Consider the following 17,512-nt stretch of genomic DNA (forward strand, 5'->3'; position numbering starts at 1 on the left):
GCTCCGGTGGCCACCTCCAGCCGCTCTCTCCGCAGGTGCACCAGGACCTACCAACCAAATGACTTTGAAGTGGTTGAGGAGATGAAAAACATGAAATATTTTGCAAAAGCAGGCCCCTTGCCAGTGTAAAGGGTTGCTCCGGGGGGATGGACCAGGGGATGCTCCAGGGGCACCCGGCTGGTGCTGCGGAGGGCAGTGGCATCACTCAGGGATGCCTCCTACCCCTGTCGTACCGGGGCTTTTCACAGGTTCCTCTACAGCTGCAGGGAGCCAACTAGCGAGGGCAGATTTCCATGCGGTCTGTGCATAGCGCGGATGTCAGAATTACCTTAAAAGTATCAGCTTTGGTCTTATTTTGCTGCCGGGAAGGCATTGTTGATGCACTTTAAATAGTGGGTGGAAACAAGCAAATACAAATGCATCCTGGTCCCCGATCCAGTTCCTGCAGCATCTAGACACAGCCCTCGCTGGTCCTAATAACCCCGCTAAGAACTTCCTAATTAAAAAAAATAGCTATGAACTTTGTTTATGAAGCCTCGTGCTGTCTAGGTTTGGTACAGAAGATGCTCGCAGTGCAGCAGTGGTTATAGGAGAGCAAAAACTGAAACATCAGGACACGCCGAATGTAGAAAAATGAATCAAAATACTAAATGAAGGTTCTGACCAGCGTCATTAAAAATAAATGATATGAACTGATGGTAATTACTTATCTCACTGGAACATGCTGCTTAGTTTCAGCTCAGGACAGAGGAAGAAGGATTTTGACCCAGGGGGAAAGTTCGGGAGACTGAAACTGCCAGACAGGCTTAGATCCCAGCTCCATCTTCTCGAGCATTTTGTCTGGTGCGTGATGCTCCGGGGGATGGCGTAGGACCCCAACCTTGGGGCAACCTGACCCCCTCACACGCCTCCCCTGGACCCATCGTGGAGGGTGGCTTAGGTCTGAAGCACAGTTTTAATAACCTTTCGCTGGGGTTGCTGGGGTGGGTTACCCCGGGATTTCTCACGGCTTTTAGTACAAATCCCAGGATATTTGCATGTGATTTGATATCCCATGGGGCTCCTCCTGGTTGGGTGACATCTGCTCCTGTAACAGAACATTTTTGGGGTTTTTTTTTTTTTTCCTTGAAGCTCCAGCTTGTGGAATCATGTGGTTTTGCAAGATTTTCAGCTTCATTTTTGAAGCAAGGTTTCCACCCAGGCTATTGCAGAAAAGTCATTCTTACAGGCTTGGAAATAAGCAGACGAGAGCTAAAAATGCCTTCTGTTTAAAAATACCTGGATTTTAAAATGAACCTGATGAATTTTGAATGCTTTGAGTCAGGTAACGCTGATGTAGATGAATGATCTGAATTAATGTAGGCATGACTCGAAGATACAGGAGCCGGGCAGGATGAGGTTGGTGATGGTTTTACCGGGGGTAACCCTGTGGTTTGGCATCTGTCTTGCGTGATTTGCCAGTTTTTGCCTTTTTGGAGTCTGGCTTTGGCATTGACTGAAATCCTGGTCGAAAAAGGGGTTTTTTTGCGGGAGTTTGCAATAGTTACAAGAGAGTCTTGATGCTAGTTTGCCCTGCAATAAGCTCTTTAACTTACAATGAAAGTATTTGTTAACAAAATAACCCACTGGAATGGCAAGTGTTTATATTTTGGAGTATGATACCGGCTTTTTAAGGACAGATTCTGACCTTTGAATTAAAAATCCTTAAAAATTGCAATTGATGTGTGAGCATTCCCTTAGAACAGTCACTCCTTCCCCTTCCTCAGAATTATTCCCTGAAGAGGTTCCACTTACTCTTAGCATACAGCAGAGCATCATGAATTTTCATGAATGAGTGAACAGCCAGAGCAAGAGCCCTAAGTTTGCAGCTATTCACACCAAGATGATCACTATAAAGAGATGATTTCCTGCTCAGGGCATCACTTTGGGTCTGCAAGGTGTTTCCCTGGGACTGAATAAGGGATTGAACATGTATTTCCCAGGAAATAAATAAACCCTGCTCTCTCCTCATCCCGTCCTACGCTGTCCCCGCTCCCGGTGCAGCCTTGTATCCCCAATCCACAGGGAGCTCAGCCTCATCCCGTGTGGCTGAGCATCTCCCACACCTCGCAGGGGATACAGTCCCCCAAAACCCAGCGATGGCACACAACGCTGTTTGTGAGCCCTGGGGAATTAGCCCTTAGCTCCCGTGAGCTCTGCTGAGAAATGGGGTGAGATCACAGAATTTGCGATGAGGATTAGAGCGCTGGGGGATTAACGCACTAAGCATTAGCCCGATTTCACTCTGCTTTGTGAGAGGAGCACATTAGCCGTAATAAAGGTGCTGAGTGATACGTTAATATGTTTCACATCCCTCGGGCTAAAGCTTCATCCCACTTTTGGATCCAGTCGGTGGCCGAATCCGCAGGGATTCAGCTGCCCTGGGCAAAACTATGGGCCTCGTTTCACATGGGGATGATGGTCCCTTGACTTTCCCTGGCTCTGAGGGACCCGACTCTTCTCATTCCCAGGAAGGCTAGAAATTTCTTTCTTTGGTTCTTTCCCTTTGCAAACCTGTATTTCCCCTGACTCCAGGACCTGGTGCTTTAAGAAAAATTGCCACCAGCCTGAGACACATTATGAGCCCCATCAGAATTAGTGATGCTGAGATTTGATTGCCAGTGCGATGGTTTGAAGCATTTCTCCAAATGCTGGCTGGAAAAGGCAATTACTAATGAAGGGAAACAGGCCTGGGGAAGCAGGAGATACAGAAACCACAAGAGGGAAGAGGGAGGGGATGCTCAGGACTGACTTGCATTTTCCTGCACATGGGGGAGAGCAAATTGAGTTTTTCCTCCTCAAAGCAAATAGCCGAAATGCCTCGAAAGCCAGTGTTGGGGTGTCTGGGGGGGATCCTCCTCTTGCAGGTGTTATCAGAGCTCAATTTCTATTTGTGATTTTTCTGGAACATTATAAGGGCAGGTATTCATCGCTGGTCAGTCTCTGCAGAAAATGGCTTAATTCCTGCAGTTGGGGTTGTCTCCAGAGGCTGGACATCAGCTTTGCCTCATTCCCTGTCCTGCTGTAGGTTTGCTGTAGGCTGTACAAAGCAGGCACACACCTCATTTCTTGGAGGAGCTCGTCCCTCACCTTGCTCTGTGCCTCAGTTTCCCATCTGTAAGTGCACTTATCAGCAGTCATTGCAATACCATGGTGCAGTCTCATATTTGCCAGTGAGGGGAGTAGCTTCATTCTGCTCATCTCCTGACTGCAAAGTATCTCTGGGGCGGGCGTCATGGCAGTGGGAATATAAAGGACTCCCCGTGCTTTGGATGGGGCTGATACCTCCCAGATGAGCACTCTCGCCAGTGTGAACCTGCCTTTCACGCAATTTCCCCTGGGGAGAACGGTTGAGCAATCCCTGCCCTGTGGTATTTCAGGCAGAGTTACTTTACGTTGTTATTTGCATCCAAAGAGGAGGAGGCAGATTCCCTGGCTGTGGTGTGAGGCTGTATAAATCCATCTCCTCTCTCCAGCCCCCGGCTCTTGCTCCTGCAGAGGTGCCTGGCGAGGCGCTGGCTCTGCCAGGAGCATCTCTCCCTGCTTGCAAAGCCATGTCCCATGGTACGCCATCCAAACCCAACCACCCCACTGCTCTTTCCTCAGATGGAGAGTCCCTGCCATTTAGCTTTCAGAAGTGCAAGCTAACCATGCTGCTGAGCTGCAGGCTTGCAGTGATTTATTATTTGCTGAGCCCCAGCAACAGACTTAACACTACCCAGCACCAGGCAAAGCAGCCCATGACAGCTCTGCTCCAGCCCTCTTCTCCTCCCTGCTCTGCTCTTCTACCTTCTCCTTTCTTTTTTCCCCTTCTCTCCCCCACGGATGCCTAGGCCTCGCTGTGCCCATCATGTATGTATGTATCCAACCTCACATTAAGCAATATGACTAACATCCATCACGTGTTCTTGCCTGCAGATTATATTTGCATACTCAAAAATCCATACTTTATTTCTTCCCCTGTGTAAGCAGTTACCAGAGCATATTTTTGGCAAATTAGCAGCCACAGCAGAAGCATCTGACTCTCTTTTCAGCATGGCTCAGTGATGGTCAGAGGCATGGAGAGCCTTGGCAGGGCTGGGGGGAGGTAATTTGCCGCTGATGCCATATCCCTGCGGCATTGCACACACGTATCATCCCTGATTCCCACCTTTCATGGTGGGCAATGCAGGTGGCAAGTCCTAGACCTCTGCATCATGCCAGCATGGGATTTAGGTGAGCACAGGGGATTATTTCCAGTGATTTCTCATTTCTCTGAGATGAGATGGAGATGATGGAGATGGAGATGATGGAGATGGAGATGGAGATGGAGATGGAGATGGGTCTCCTCCTTCCCCTCTCCCCAGGAAAATACCCCAAAAACTGGCAAAGCTGAGGTAATGAATGGAAACTCATCATTCTTCCTGGTGTCTGTAGTGCCTCTGATCCTCCCAGAGCACTTTGCAAATAGGAGCTAATTAGTCTTCCCAATACCCACCTGAGTTTCTGGAGTGCTGCTGCATTACCCCTTTTTCCAGCAGAGAATATGGAAGTGATGAGGCTGTGCCTGGTTGGCTCCCTGCCAGCTTTGCACAGGGTCCCAGTGGCCTCCCTGTTTCTGCAAGGTACAAACCAGGGTGGATCCTGAGTTCAGGGATTTTGGCATTATGGCGACAACAGGAGCAGCCCTGCAGACTCCCTGGTCTCTTCTCAGAATGAATTTTAGCCTTCTGAGCCAAATGCTGAGAAAGCATTGAATAACTGCAACAAATTAGATTACTTTTTGGTACTTGTCATTTCTCAAAATGTATGATCTTCTGCTGGAGCATCAGGAATGGTGCTTTGGAGGCCAGTGACTTCCCACTTTCTGCTTTCAGTCTGGCTCAGCCTGGCTGGCTCCAGCCAAGGATGGGGCTTCACACGGTCCACAAGGCAATGGAAATTCCTGCAGGACTTTTAAAAGCCATTTGGAAACAGCCCAGCCTTGCTCCAAGGGGAGCCAGCCAAAAAAACCCAAATCCCTCAGTCTTAAGAAAATGAGTGAAAGTGGCCAACCACCACATTGCCCATTTTCTTCTCTCCATTTTTCCATCCCATCCTGACTTTCCCTGTCTTTCTCGCAGGCCCAGTCCCTTTCTCACGCTCCATCTGCTGTTTCCTAAAGAGGAATATTCTAACTGATCCATCTTTTGGGATGACCTCACTTATTTTCTCCCAGCCCCAGGTTATGCCCTCTCCTTATCTCTGTGTGTGCACACGCGTGGCCATATCCCCACCCTTCTTGGCGTCACCTTTATTTTGGCCAAATCCTGCTGGATCGGTTACCCCAGGAGTCAAGGAATCTTCCCCGTGATAAAGCCGCAGAGAGCGAGAGCACAACCTGCTTATTCCCTCAGGCTCCGATTTTGCTGCCATTACAATGAATGGCAAAATTCCCATTCCCGAGGCAGGATCAGGCCTTCTTTTCAGCAGGGGGTGGTGGTGGCTGAGATTCCTCGGCTTGGCTGTCCAGCGCTCTCCTGTCTTGTCCACGACTTCCAGCCCTGGCCGTCCGGCTCAGCTGCCTGCAGCTGCTTGCACAGTGCTGCCCTGACCATGTCATGGATGCTGCATTTTCTCCGATGCAATCGCTCCATTAATCTCATCCAATTAATGCTTCAGGAAGCATTTTGCAAATATTGATAGTAAAGAAAGAGCTACAACGCAGAAATGGCTGCTGCTTCGGTAGTATCATCGTAGTAAGTCACAAATTACCTAGCTCAGGAGGGTTTTCTTTCCATACCCAAGACTTTCTTGGCTGCTCTTTGTCCTTTTTGCCCAGTGCAAAAGAGCCACACAGAAGAGGGATGGATATTTGTGACACCTTGGAGGCATCTATAGGAGTGACCTGTATGGCTGGTGGGGGAAGAGGTTGTCACATTTTCCTCCCCAGCAGTTTCCCACCGTGGTGGCTTTCCCTCTTTGCCATAGTGCCTTGACTTGGCCAATGCAACCAGCTCATGGCCAGGACTGCAGTGGGCTTGCTCCCCACTCCCCATCCCGGCGGAGGCATGTTCTCCTGCTGCTCACAGTTAAAGAGGGTGTCTGTGCTCCTGCACTGACCCTGGGAAGTGCTCAGCTCTCTACAGCTGTGCCGGGGTCCTTGAGGAGCTCCGTTGAGCACCTCAGCAGGTCACTCTGGAGACCTTTCGCATCAGACGTGCTTGTCCTGTTACACCTAGCCCCATCCACTGGTCCCCACCGCATGGGCTTCCCATTGCACACTCCCTTTTCAGCTCCCTAGCTCTGAAACAGCTGTAGCCAGTCCATCCTGGCACAGAAAGTGGAAGATCATAAAATCCTGATTCCTCTGCAGGGAGAAAGAGTCTCCTGGCTCCTTGTGAGATTAAGCTTTGTGCATATATCTGCAAATGTTAGGGGGCAGAGGTTAAGCTGAGCAGTGCAAGGGGAGGAGGTGACAATGCTTAGCAATGCAGATCAGGTGGCTGTGAGACCTTCCAGTATTCGTGGCCAAATCCTGGGATATTTAGGGGTTTAAAACGTAATGAAGTCAGATGAAGAAAGGAGTGCTGCTTGGGTGAGAAAGGACGGGTGAACTCAGCTCCCTGGAAGGAAGCTCTTTGATCTGCTTGTAGCCACAAAGGTGGCCAGATGGCTTGGTGGCCATTGGGGAGGTGACTGTGCCCTCTCAGGCAATCCCCAGAGGCAATCCATGCTGCTACCTCCAGTGGGGGAGCGATTGGGAGAGGAGAGACACGCATGAAAGCAGATTTGGGGTTTGGGTTTTGCTCTGGCTGGCTGGGATGGCTCCTCAAAGTCCTTGCATCCTCTGCCTAGAAAAATCAGCCTTGCCAATGGGATGCAGCCATTGCTCCTGGCGGCCTTGCAATCCTAGGAGTAGGTTTTAAGGCCATGCAAAGGTGACAGCTTCCCGGGCACCTCGGCCTCGCTGGAGATGCGCACAGGCGCTGGCTGCAGCTGCAACCTGCTGTGACCAATTTGCCACCCCTGCTCCAGCTGAGCTGCGTGCTCACGCCTGCTCCGAGCGCTTTGTTCCGCCCTTTGCCGCTGCCTCTGGTTTCCGGGGAAGGGCCGTGCTTGCTTTATGGTCCTTCGGTTTAATCCATTTCTTCTTTTTCAGCTGCAGATTTGTTAAAAGATGGGAGGTCAAAGGACTTCCCTGGGATCAGGGACCAAGTCAAGGGATTCAGCTGATGGAAAGGGAATCCAGGACTTGGGCAGGGCAGAATCTGATGGATCTTGTGCAGGACCTTTTCTCCCTGTCTCCTTGCCCACACTGGCATCTCTCCCTGAAACCCACTGAATCCATCCCTAGGAGAAACAGGAAGCTGAGCATGGTGTGAGGACATCCCAAGCTACCTTTGCAGGGGTGCTCCAGGTGTTGGGGGACATCTCTCTCACCCATCATCCCCAATCCTTCCGGGATGCTCTGGGAAGGAGCCTGAAAGGGGAGCGAGATGGTGCCACATGTGCAGGAGATGGACGGTTGATTTGGGGGGGCTCTCCCCTGCCACAGGCACCATTCCACTGGGCACAGGGAGAGCCGTGGGTGCGCGGTGTCGGCTTTTGCCTGTTCTCAGGGACACCACAGTGGGCTGCAGCAGGGTGAGACAGGCTCACTGCTCACACCCAACCACAGGGCTTGTCTGATGTCTCCTCTGAGCTGTTTGCCAGCCATCTTGCTGGCTGTCCCCCATCCTTCTCCCTGCCACCACCTCCTCCCCCTGCCACGACAGTGCCTGCTGTAATCCCAGTGCTCTGCCTCCTACCCCAGTTCTAATCCTATAAACCCTTGGTAAATCCTGCCTGCCCGGCCCTGCCTCTCCAAGTCCCTTCTCCAAGGCAGTCTTCATGAGGTTCCCTTGCTTGGGGCTGGCATTTTTTGGGGACACACAAGCCTGTCACCAAGATAATGCAGTTCCTTGGGTGGTTGCTTGCATCAGAACACTGGGAAGGATGCCCGAGCCCCAGGGGGGTTCTGCAAAGTGCTGGTAGCCTAAATAAAACAACTGATACACCCCAGAATGCACCTCAAAATGTGTCCAGGTGCTGGTTTCGTGCTCTTGGGAAGCAGTTCCCATGCTCAGTGTGAGCTGCTCCAGCATGTACCCAGCTGGAGAGCTACTGCTGAGCTCCAGGGACTGGGTGGTGGAAACCTGGATTGGACAGCACGACAGCTGTCCCAGCTAGGAAAGCTGTGGAGGGAGCAATGTCGGTGCAGCGCCGTGCTCCTCTTGGCAGGCCTCTGCAATCCCAATTATCCCTGGACCTGTGTGCTTTCTGGTTCTCCGGACCCTAACCCTAATATCTTTTGGCTGAGGTTCATTGTCCAACTGGGATGAGGGATGAAATGGAGCAAAAGGATGTGTAGCTGTTGGGTTGGGATCGCTCCTTGTGGAGAGAGCAAAAGGGCTGGCGATAGGCATGGCGAGTGCAGCCAGTTTTAATAATCCTTTCCTCTGGGCTGTTGGAAAATGTTGAGAGGGAAGACACTGCAGCAAGGTGGATAGGGCTCAGGGAACAACATCTTTGCAGCCAAAAGAGCTGGATGAGGTGGACCTGACAGGTTGGTCATGTCCATGAATCATGACCGCATTGCTAAGGGCAAAGAGCATCTTGTGCAGAGAAGGGATGGGAAGCCTCTGTCAGACTGACCGGCAGTCGGGGCCGTTTCGGTTTGATTCTCACAGGGTTCACTGTTTCAGCAAGTCTATTTTAAGGCTCTCATGGTGTGTGGGAGAGGGGCTGGTACGAAGAGAGGCCCTGATGCTGCGAGGTGCTGCCGGCACCCATCGCCAGCTGGGGATGGGAGGCAGCAGGGCAGCCCCAGGCTAGGACCCGCCACAGCATCCCAGGAGCACCAGTACCAGGAGAGGAGCCATCCTCAGGCTCAACAATCCTCCCCGTGGGAGCTTAGGTGGGCAGTGAATCACTAGTCCAGAAAAGATTAAGCTGACCTAAGAATAAAACCAAGCCCCGCCGTTCAACCGGCTGGGATGAAATGGGAAAGCGTGCCGCTGAGCCCAGGAGGGGAAGGGATTACAAACCCTGCGCAGATCACGGCTGCATGTTTCGGTGTGCAGGGCAGGCACTGTGCTCTGGGTTGCACTTCCCGGGATGGATGGGGTTTCTGTGCCTACATTCCCAGTGCTGCGGTGAGGTTCTGTGTGCGTTTCATCCCGCTGACCGCCAGTTCAGCAACTCCAGTAAGTGCCCATGCGAATGCAGGAGTTCAAACAGGGGCACGTTTCAAGGAGAATAACCCAATGGATCTCTGCCCGTGATGCCTTTATTTCTATAGAGCCACTCCCCTGCGCTATGCGCTGGATGAAAGGTGCTATGCATATAAATAAATGTGATAATTGTGATATACCATCCGCTTTGATCACTGCCAGCAGCGTGGACAGGATCAGAGTCTGCTCCCAGGTAATGATTCCCCCACCCCATCTCCCTGCTCCCTTCCCTTTCAAATCAGGGGTTGTCCTAAGGGGCAGTTCCTCAAAGCATCACTCCCTGCACGCAGCTGCCTTGGCTGGTTTCTGATATTTCCACCTGCAATCTAACCAACATGTTATTTTTTTCTCCCCCATCATGACATGACAGTCCCTGTCATGGAGATGAGACTGGGACCCAGAGCTGCACTTTGCTGTTCCCACTAACGAAGGGCTTGCAGAGGAGTTTGATGTCATTAGGGGTCCACAGGATGCCGTGCCATGAAACGCCTCTTTGCTTTTGTCTCCTCTTCCCAGGGACATACCAGGGCCAGTGGGTCGGAGGGATGCGCCAGGGTTATGGTGTCCGGCAGAGCGTTCCCTACGGCATGGCTGCGGTTATCAGGTCACCCCTGAGGACGTCCATCAACTCCCTGCGCAGTGAGCACACCAACGGCACGGCGCTGCACCCCGACTCCTCGCCGGCGGTGGCCGGCAGCCCCGCTGTCTCCCGGGGTGGCTTTGTCCTCATGGCCCACAGCGATGCCGAGATCCTCAAGAGCAAGAAGAAGGGCATCTTCCGGCGGTCACTGCTGAGCGGGCTCAAGCTCCGTAAGTCCGAGTCCAAGAGCTCCTTGCCCAGCCAGCGGAGCAAGCAGAGCTCTTTCCGGAGTGAAGCCGGGATGAGCACAGTCAGCTCCACTGCCAGTGACATCAACTCCACCATTAGCCTGGGCGAGGGCGAAGCCGAGCTCTCCGTCATCGAAGACGACATCGACGCCACCACCACCGAGATCTACGTCGGCGAGTGGAAGAATGACAAGCGGTCGGGCTTCGGGGTGAGCCAACGCTCAGACGGGCTGAAGTACGAGGGAGAATGGGCCAACAACAAGCGCCACGGCTATGGCTGCATGACCTTCCCCGATGGCACCAAGGAGGAGGGCAAGTACAAGCAGAATGTCCTGGTCAGTGGCAAGAGGAAGAACCTCATCCCGCTGCGGGCCAGCAAGATCCGTGAGAAGGTGGATCGGGCCGTCGAGGCGGCCGAGCGGGCGGCCACCATCGCCAAGCAGAAGGCGGAGATCGCAGCATCCAGGTAAGGTGGTCGCTGTCCCGATACGGTGTCTCAGCAGGGGGCCCGCCCTGATGGCTGGGGTTTGATGGGAGAAGTGGGATGAGAGTTTTTGTGGCAGTAGGTGCTCAGAGGGGGTATTTTAGGGAAGCTGCTGGAGGCAGGCAAGCGCTGCGGTGGGCATCTGCCAGCACAGGCAGTGGCCAGTGCTATATGGACCCCCACGGGGCAGCAGGCAGCATTCCGGAAAGCCAGGCTGCTGGGCCTGCCCAAGTGCTGCTCGAAATGGGATGGATCCAAGCTGAATTGTCCCTCTGCTAACTCCAAGTGGGCTGTGGATGCATAACCTTCCAAAATCAGGACATGCAGGGTCACCCAGAGCGGTGCAGGGAGTGGTTGCACCATGGTGGGACTGCATTTGTTGGTCACCCTGTGGGGCTCACAGGCTGATATCTGTCACTTAGGAGGTTCTGGGTTTTGTACCCCCTTTCTTCGTAGCACCTTTGATAAGCAGGACAATCCCTCAGCAGAAGTGCTCCTGAGATGCTGTTTGCCCCTACCCTCTGTCTGACTTAGAGCCAAGAGGAACCATCCCAGGGTTGGCCTGTGCTGGGAGGATTCCCAGCTATTTCTGTTCCCCAAAGAGGTTTTGAGTGGAATAGCAGTCAAATTGCTCGCTGCAGCTGATGCCTGGGGAGGGTTTGCCCTGTCTGAGGCTCTGCTGGAAAGCAGCAGATCTGGGTGCCCAAATAATCCCTACAAGCCTCAAGAACCCCCTGCTCCTGGCGCTGGCTGTAGCCCGCACGGAACTGCTCAGTGATACAGAACAGGGACTTGATCCAGCTGAAAACTAGCAGGTGGGGGAGGGAAAAGGGGTCACGTCTAATTTAGGTTGAAATAGGGTCCCACTCCCAGCTCAAAGCAAGGCCAAATCCAGCACCTTCTAGCCAGCTCCCAAAATGCGCGCGGAGCTTCGTGACTTGCAGTGAGTTCCCAGACAAGCGGTGAGCTGAGGAGGAAAGGCTCCTCTGCAGAATCCAGGACTCTTTGTATCCCTTTTTAGGGTTGGTTTAATAGAGCGTGGTCATTGCTTTCTGGTTTCTGAGCAAGTGCTGCATATAGCAGCCAGGCTGGGGTTAGGGGAAAAACCCAGGTACCTCCTCAGTCGCCTGTGCTGGATGAATTGTTGGGTCTGGATCATTTGTATGCAGAGTCACACTTGAAATCTTTATCAGCATGTCTGCCGGTGACTTATCTGCAATGTGAATGAGACTCCCAGGCCTGCTTTGGGAGCGTATTTGGGCTTGATGATGTTTTCGAGCTGATGTTGTACCAAATTGTTGTCAAAGCTTTGGGAAAAAAAAAAAAATCCCACTAGATTGCCAGGTAGGAAACTGACTGCAGAGCAGCGGGAAGACCAGATCTTTCCCTGTGATCTGGGGATGGGAATGCCGCGATACAAAGGTCTGAATCCTGGAAATGTGGAGCTCTAGTCTGCCTTGGGATGCTGGGTCTGGGAACGTGAGCATCCTCTGTCCCCAGGCAGTAATGGTCCTAGAAATCCATGAGAGCAGGAGTTGGAAGAGATATGACCCCCTCATGTTGGAAATACTTTAATGAGCTCTTGGCATATAATGTTCCACCTTCTAATTATGAGAGAAAAGGAAAAATAATCAAATTAGATCACGGTGCCAGGGCGTGAATACCTTCCTCCACTGTACCAGCCAGGGTAACGCAGAGCGGGCAGGGAGGATGCAGCCTGTGGCCACGTGTGCGCATGGAGGAGGAGAAGGGCTGTGGGATTTGGGGAGCACCCGGAGTACCCCTTTAGTCATCGGTGGAGATGCAAAGAAATAAATGAATGGGAGCACACTGCTTTGAGGATACTCAAAGTCCCTCCAGATAATGCTCCGTTAACGTGGTGTCTCCATCCCGCAGCCCGGCTCCTTCCACCGTTGGCGCTCGGTCTTAACTAGTCCGTTCTTGCCTAGACACACGGGGAGGAAAACAAGCCCCGGGAACCCAGGGCTTTTCACTTCTCACGGCACAAGGGCTGCTGCTGTCTTGCAAAGCCCTTTATTGATCTGCTGTACAGCCCGTCTCTTGCTGCGTGAGCCGGGGACGGACAGACTCGGACGTGACGCGGGGTGCGTTAGTGCTGGGTTACCGACCACCAGTGACGTCCTGACCAGGAAGTTTTGCTGCCTGTGTTAACGCTTCATGTTGAGACCCCAAAACCTGTCACCGAAGAGCCAAACCGTTTGGCTAAGGCCAGGCAGGGTTGAGGCTTTGCTGGGGCAGGTGGGATTGGGTGGGCGTGCAGGCTCAGCCTTGGAGGGTGGCTTGGGCTGGCGTTTTGGCAGCACACAGGAGAGTCCCACGGACCTGGGAATGCAAGCGGGGAGGGCTGCTTTGTCTGAAACCCACGCTCCTTCAGCTCGAGCTCTTCCCCTTTGTCCAGGTTTTTGCATGGACAGTCTCTCCTCAGCTGCGTCCCAGCAGACAGAACCAGAAGAAACTGAGGTTTTACTAACCTAGAACCAGCTAGAAAGGCTTTCATATAATTAGTCCGATTAATTTTAAGGCTTCTAAATGAATCAACACTCCCCTGCAGTGCCCACACCGAACTGCATCGTCCAAAGAGAAAGAAAGGCACAGAACAGGCGGTGGGTGCATTGGCGGAGGAATCCTGATGCTCATTTCGGTGTTTTTGGGGGCTCAGGGGTGCAGCATCCACCGTCTAATACCAACGTGAGCTCTGGCTTCCCAGCAGCTGGGGATTTCGTAACAGCACTGGTGTGTGTCTGTGTATGTGCATGTGTATTCTCTTCTGTCTAATAATACGGCTGAGTTCACTCTGCAGCCTTTCCCTTGGTGGGGGAAAATATGTGCCCACCCACGTATTTCATTAAATTTGTAAGAATTCAGTATTTTTGAAAACTCTACCGCTCTGTCAGATTTGGTTGGAATTGGCCAACACGTTCAAAAGTTATTAGTGTGGGAGTGATGGCATATAGATATATAAACAGCACAATCACATAAGTAAGCCCCATTTCCTGAGGAAAGTAGGCTAAAAACATAGTGTACTGAAGACAAGTAAATTGGATTCTTAAAGTTGTTTTAGTCTGAGCAGAGTACAATGTTATCTGTGACACAGAAAAGTAAGCTCATTTAAGGAACAGTTTTTAGGTTCAGTAGATGATTCTCCTAAATTTTCTCGGATGCAATTAAAAGGAAATAACGCTTTTGTTCCTCTTTCAGCTCCCATGTGCTGGACTGGTTTGTGTACAGTCAGGGGGTGAGAAGGGCTATGAATCAGGTCTGGAAAACCTGATACCAGCTATCAGTTTTCCAAGGTAGCCAGGGAGGAAGTGCTTTAAAACGAAGGTGCAGGGTGTCCTCTTTGTGCCATGGGCTGCTTCGTTCCCCTCTCGCATGAGCCAAGAGCTGTCACTCCGCTGCTACCATGGAAGGATGAAGGATGCACTGGACACACCGGTTCCCAGTAGCGCTAACGCTGATACCTAAGGCAAATTGTCCGTAGGCACTGGTGGTCAACTGAAATATATGTAGTATCCGGGCAAGAGCGGTGGGCCAGGAAGCTCATCCTGACCCCTTGGCTTTCACCACAGCTGCTGGCACGTGGAGCGTTTGGGGGAGCTCAGGAGCGACTCCAGCTCTCCACGACGGATGATGGTAGCTTAATGCGAGGCAGACAGACCCTGATTCTCTCCAGGATTTCCGTCTGCTACCGCAGCTCAAGGTTTTGTAATCAGTGGCTGGACTGCTTGTGAGAGGAAGGGCAGTTACTGGTGCTAGGGGTATGAGTCCTAGAGACGGGCACATTTGGCAAGCGCTCAGCTCCTATCTCCAGCACAAGGTTCCTGGGGCCCCGTTGTTCAGCACCTTAAATAACAGCTCCTCGGAGCCGCTGATGCCCTAGCACCCCGGAGGGGATGCTCTTCTCAGGTTAGTCCTAAGTAACGCACTTCCAGGCATAATTATAGCCGAGCCATTCACCAACAACGAGAAAAATATAATTAAGCTCAACAGTCTCAGGAGGAGTGGGGCTACAAATTAGCAGAGTGTCATTCAACTTCAGAAAGGGAAACTGGAGGGAAAAAAAGGAAAAGGAAGTGAATAAACAAGCTGGCAGTGAGGATGGGTAAAGGAAAATGTTTGGACTCAGCATGGATGCTCCTTCAGGATGCTGCAGTGAGGGCAAAGCATCCGTCCGTGTTTGACGTACAATGGGGAGCAGGAAGGCAAGAAAAGCCCCGGAGAGCTGAACAGCAAAGTGCAGAAGGTTGTTTGAGCCAAACAGGTATTTTCTTCAGAAAAATGGAAATGCAGCCTAGGCAAAACCCACAGAAAAGAATAGATTCTGCAGTTCTGAACATTTTAAGTTGCGGTAATGTCACTACCGGCAGTACGCCGAGCCATAATAATGCTGCTTAATGCTCTCTCAGGCCTGTGCCTGCAGCTTTGCAATTGTACTTGGCTGCATTTGATTTAAGGTTTCTGCTGGCTTTTCTGATGCCTGGGGGAGGTGGCTGCAGGGCTCCCGCAGTAGTCTCGCCCTAATCCCCGCCTCGTGCTGCCAGAGGGGCTTTTGCTGCGGAAGGAGAAGGGGGAGGAGAAGGGATGTGGGTTAAGGGGGATGCTGTGACCCCCAAAAGGGTTACGTGCCCCGTTCCTCGGGTTGGGATGGTGGGGATGAGCCGACAGTGGACTGAAGCTGAAACAGGTCAAAGCTGAACTGGCTGCAGGGATTGGGCTGAGCGAACGACTCAGGGATCAGACCAGGCACGCTGGAGCCTCCCACCACCTTATCCAAACCCCTCTTTGGGCACCTTGGGATCCAAGGGGGTTCTTCTACTTGTGGCCCCTTGAAGACATGCTGCCCCTTTCCCTGCTGAGGCCATGCAGGAGTTCAGCATCTGCAGCGCCCTGTGGCATGGTGTTCCCCAGCTGGAGCTTGGGGCTGTGCACAATTCACACCCCCCTCCCATTTGTTTGGGACTGATGGGGTCACTGGTGTCATCCCACTGGGTCTCATGCAGGAAGACCACACTCCCTCCCTCCCTTCTCCATCCTTTCCTTGAGGGGGTGCAGAGGACAGCAACAGGGAGAAAAGCACCGAGGGGATGGAGGGAGGTGTCTGCAACCAGCTGGGGCAGGAGGTAATTCTCTTTATGGCAGCATTTTCTTTTTCCTTCCTGCCATCCTTCCCTCCCAAACCGTGGAATGCAGAGAGGAGCAAAGCCCAGGGCTGGCAGCCTCCAACGGGCGTTACCACTGCCCGAGAGCTGAGCAGGGCCGCAGCAGAGCACGCCAGCTTTCCTCCCTGCCAGCTCCTTCCCTCTGCCACCTCCCTCCCTTCCTCCTGCCCGGACACAAGCGTGTTGACAGGGGTCAGGCGATACTGCAGCGGCAGAGATTACGATCAGCTGTTATCCCTCCCGTTCCTGTGTTGCTGTCAGCCAGGATGACACGGGTTCCTCCGGCTCACGGCACGCACCATTTCCACCTCTAGTCTAGGACACTCAAGGAACCACGGATCCCTGGCCAGCATCCCAGGGCATCACATCCTTAACCCATTGCCGGCTTTTGCCGGACCTGCTGTCTGCACCGTGACTGTTTAAGTCCTCCAGCAATGCCAATTTAATAACTTCCTGCTCAGACAGGACTTACGGAGCTAAGCCCTTTTGCGACCGTGTCAAAAGTCAGGACTAGCCGGCACACTCGTGCAGGGCCAGCTCTGCGTGTCCCCGACTGCCACCGAGGTGGCGGGGCACATCCATGTGCACACACGAACAGGCTGGAAAATGAAGTGCCTTCCATAGGATGTAATCCGACTGGAAAAACCTTAGCAGTGTCTTTTCTAGCTTCTAGGAGAGCAGCTCAGCGTGTGTTTCGCTAGCCCCTCTCCCTTCATTGCTCTCCCATCCTTCAACCATGATCACCACTCCCGATGCGGTGACTTCCAATACCTTCCCTGTCCACTGAGCCAAATATGAGCTAAACCATCCCGGCTCCATGGCCCCGGGGTGCGACACACCTTTGTATAATCCTTTCCAACATTGCCAGGTCGTGATGAAGAAACACGGGCAGGGCAGAGACTCACAGCCCGTTGGATTGACCGTGATCCCAGCCGGCTCTCCCTTCCTCCCAGCGCTCACAGGGGAGGATCTCCAAAACCCATGTTGTCCCAGCAGACATGGCGAAGCGCAGCTGGAGGGGCTGGTTTTGCCGTAGGGAAGCAGGAGAGGGGTTTGGGGATTGTGGGAGGAAGCAAGACACCTGGCAGCAGACCCAGGATGGGAGAGCCATGCCAGGGCCAGAGCACAACGTGCCAGTGCTGGTTCCACGGTCACTTTTGCAGTGGGACCATATGGAGACGGGCAGGGATGGCACCGGCCAGTGGGAAGGATGGGAGGGTGATTCACTCCTGGCAGCCACCAATTCTGGAAGGGTCTGCCCCGGAGAGCTGGGCAGGAGGTGGGGAGCAGCACAGGGGGCCGAGGGGATACTTCTTCCTCCTCCTCTCTGCCATCACGCGGCAGCCCATCGCGGCCTGGATCATCTGCCTGGTTTCTAATCCAAGCTTTTTACCGGCTTAGCGCATGGGCTGAGTGGCCGGCGCTGCTCTCCAGCTGGGGTTGCCCCCACCGCAGCATCAGCCCTTCTCAGGGGGATGATTTCAGCCCCCTGATCTCTGTTAGATCCCCCCACTAACACAATAACCTCCCGCCTGCCCTGACTACCTTGCGCAGCACAGGGAAGAGGGAACGAGCTGAAGAATAGGATGCTGAAGCCTCTTCTTCACGCTGACGCCTGCTAGCTTTTGGGTGGAGCAGCCCTTCATCAGAGGTGGGGGGGAAGGGAAATAGAAAAACCCAACAACAACAACAACAAAAAACCAGCCCCTGATTTTCATTTCTGCTGCTTTTCCTATTCATCGACCAGA

The 17,512-nt window shown here is 52.8% G+C and overlaps 1 protein-coding gene across 1 annotated transcript in view; it reads left to right on the forward strand.

The window, feature by feature from the left end:
• The window catches only part of JPH3 (junctophilin 3), a 53,216-nt gene that overhangs the window by 4,805 nt on the left and 30,899 nt on the right, over positions 1-17,512 (forward strand). Inside the window, exon 2 of the mRNA XM_010151526.1 lies at positions 9,789-10,566. Coding sequence (XP_010149828.1) covers positions 9,789-10,566 — 778 coding nt within the window. The remainder of the gene's footprint in view (positions 1-9,788; positions 10,567-17,512) is intronic.

Source organism: Eurypyga helias, unplaced genomic scaffold (genome assembly GCF_000690775.1).
Source record: "Eurypyga helias isolate BGI_N326 unplaced genomic scaffold, ASM69077v1 scaffold8650, whole genome shotgun sequence".
NCBI lineage: Eukaryota > Metazoa > Chordata > Aves > Eurypygiformes > Eurypygidae > Eurypyga > Eurypyga helias.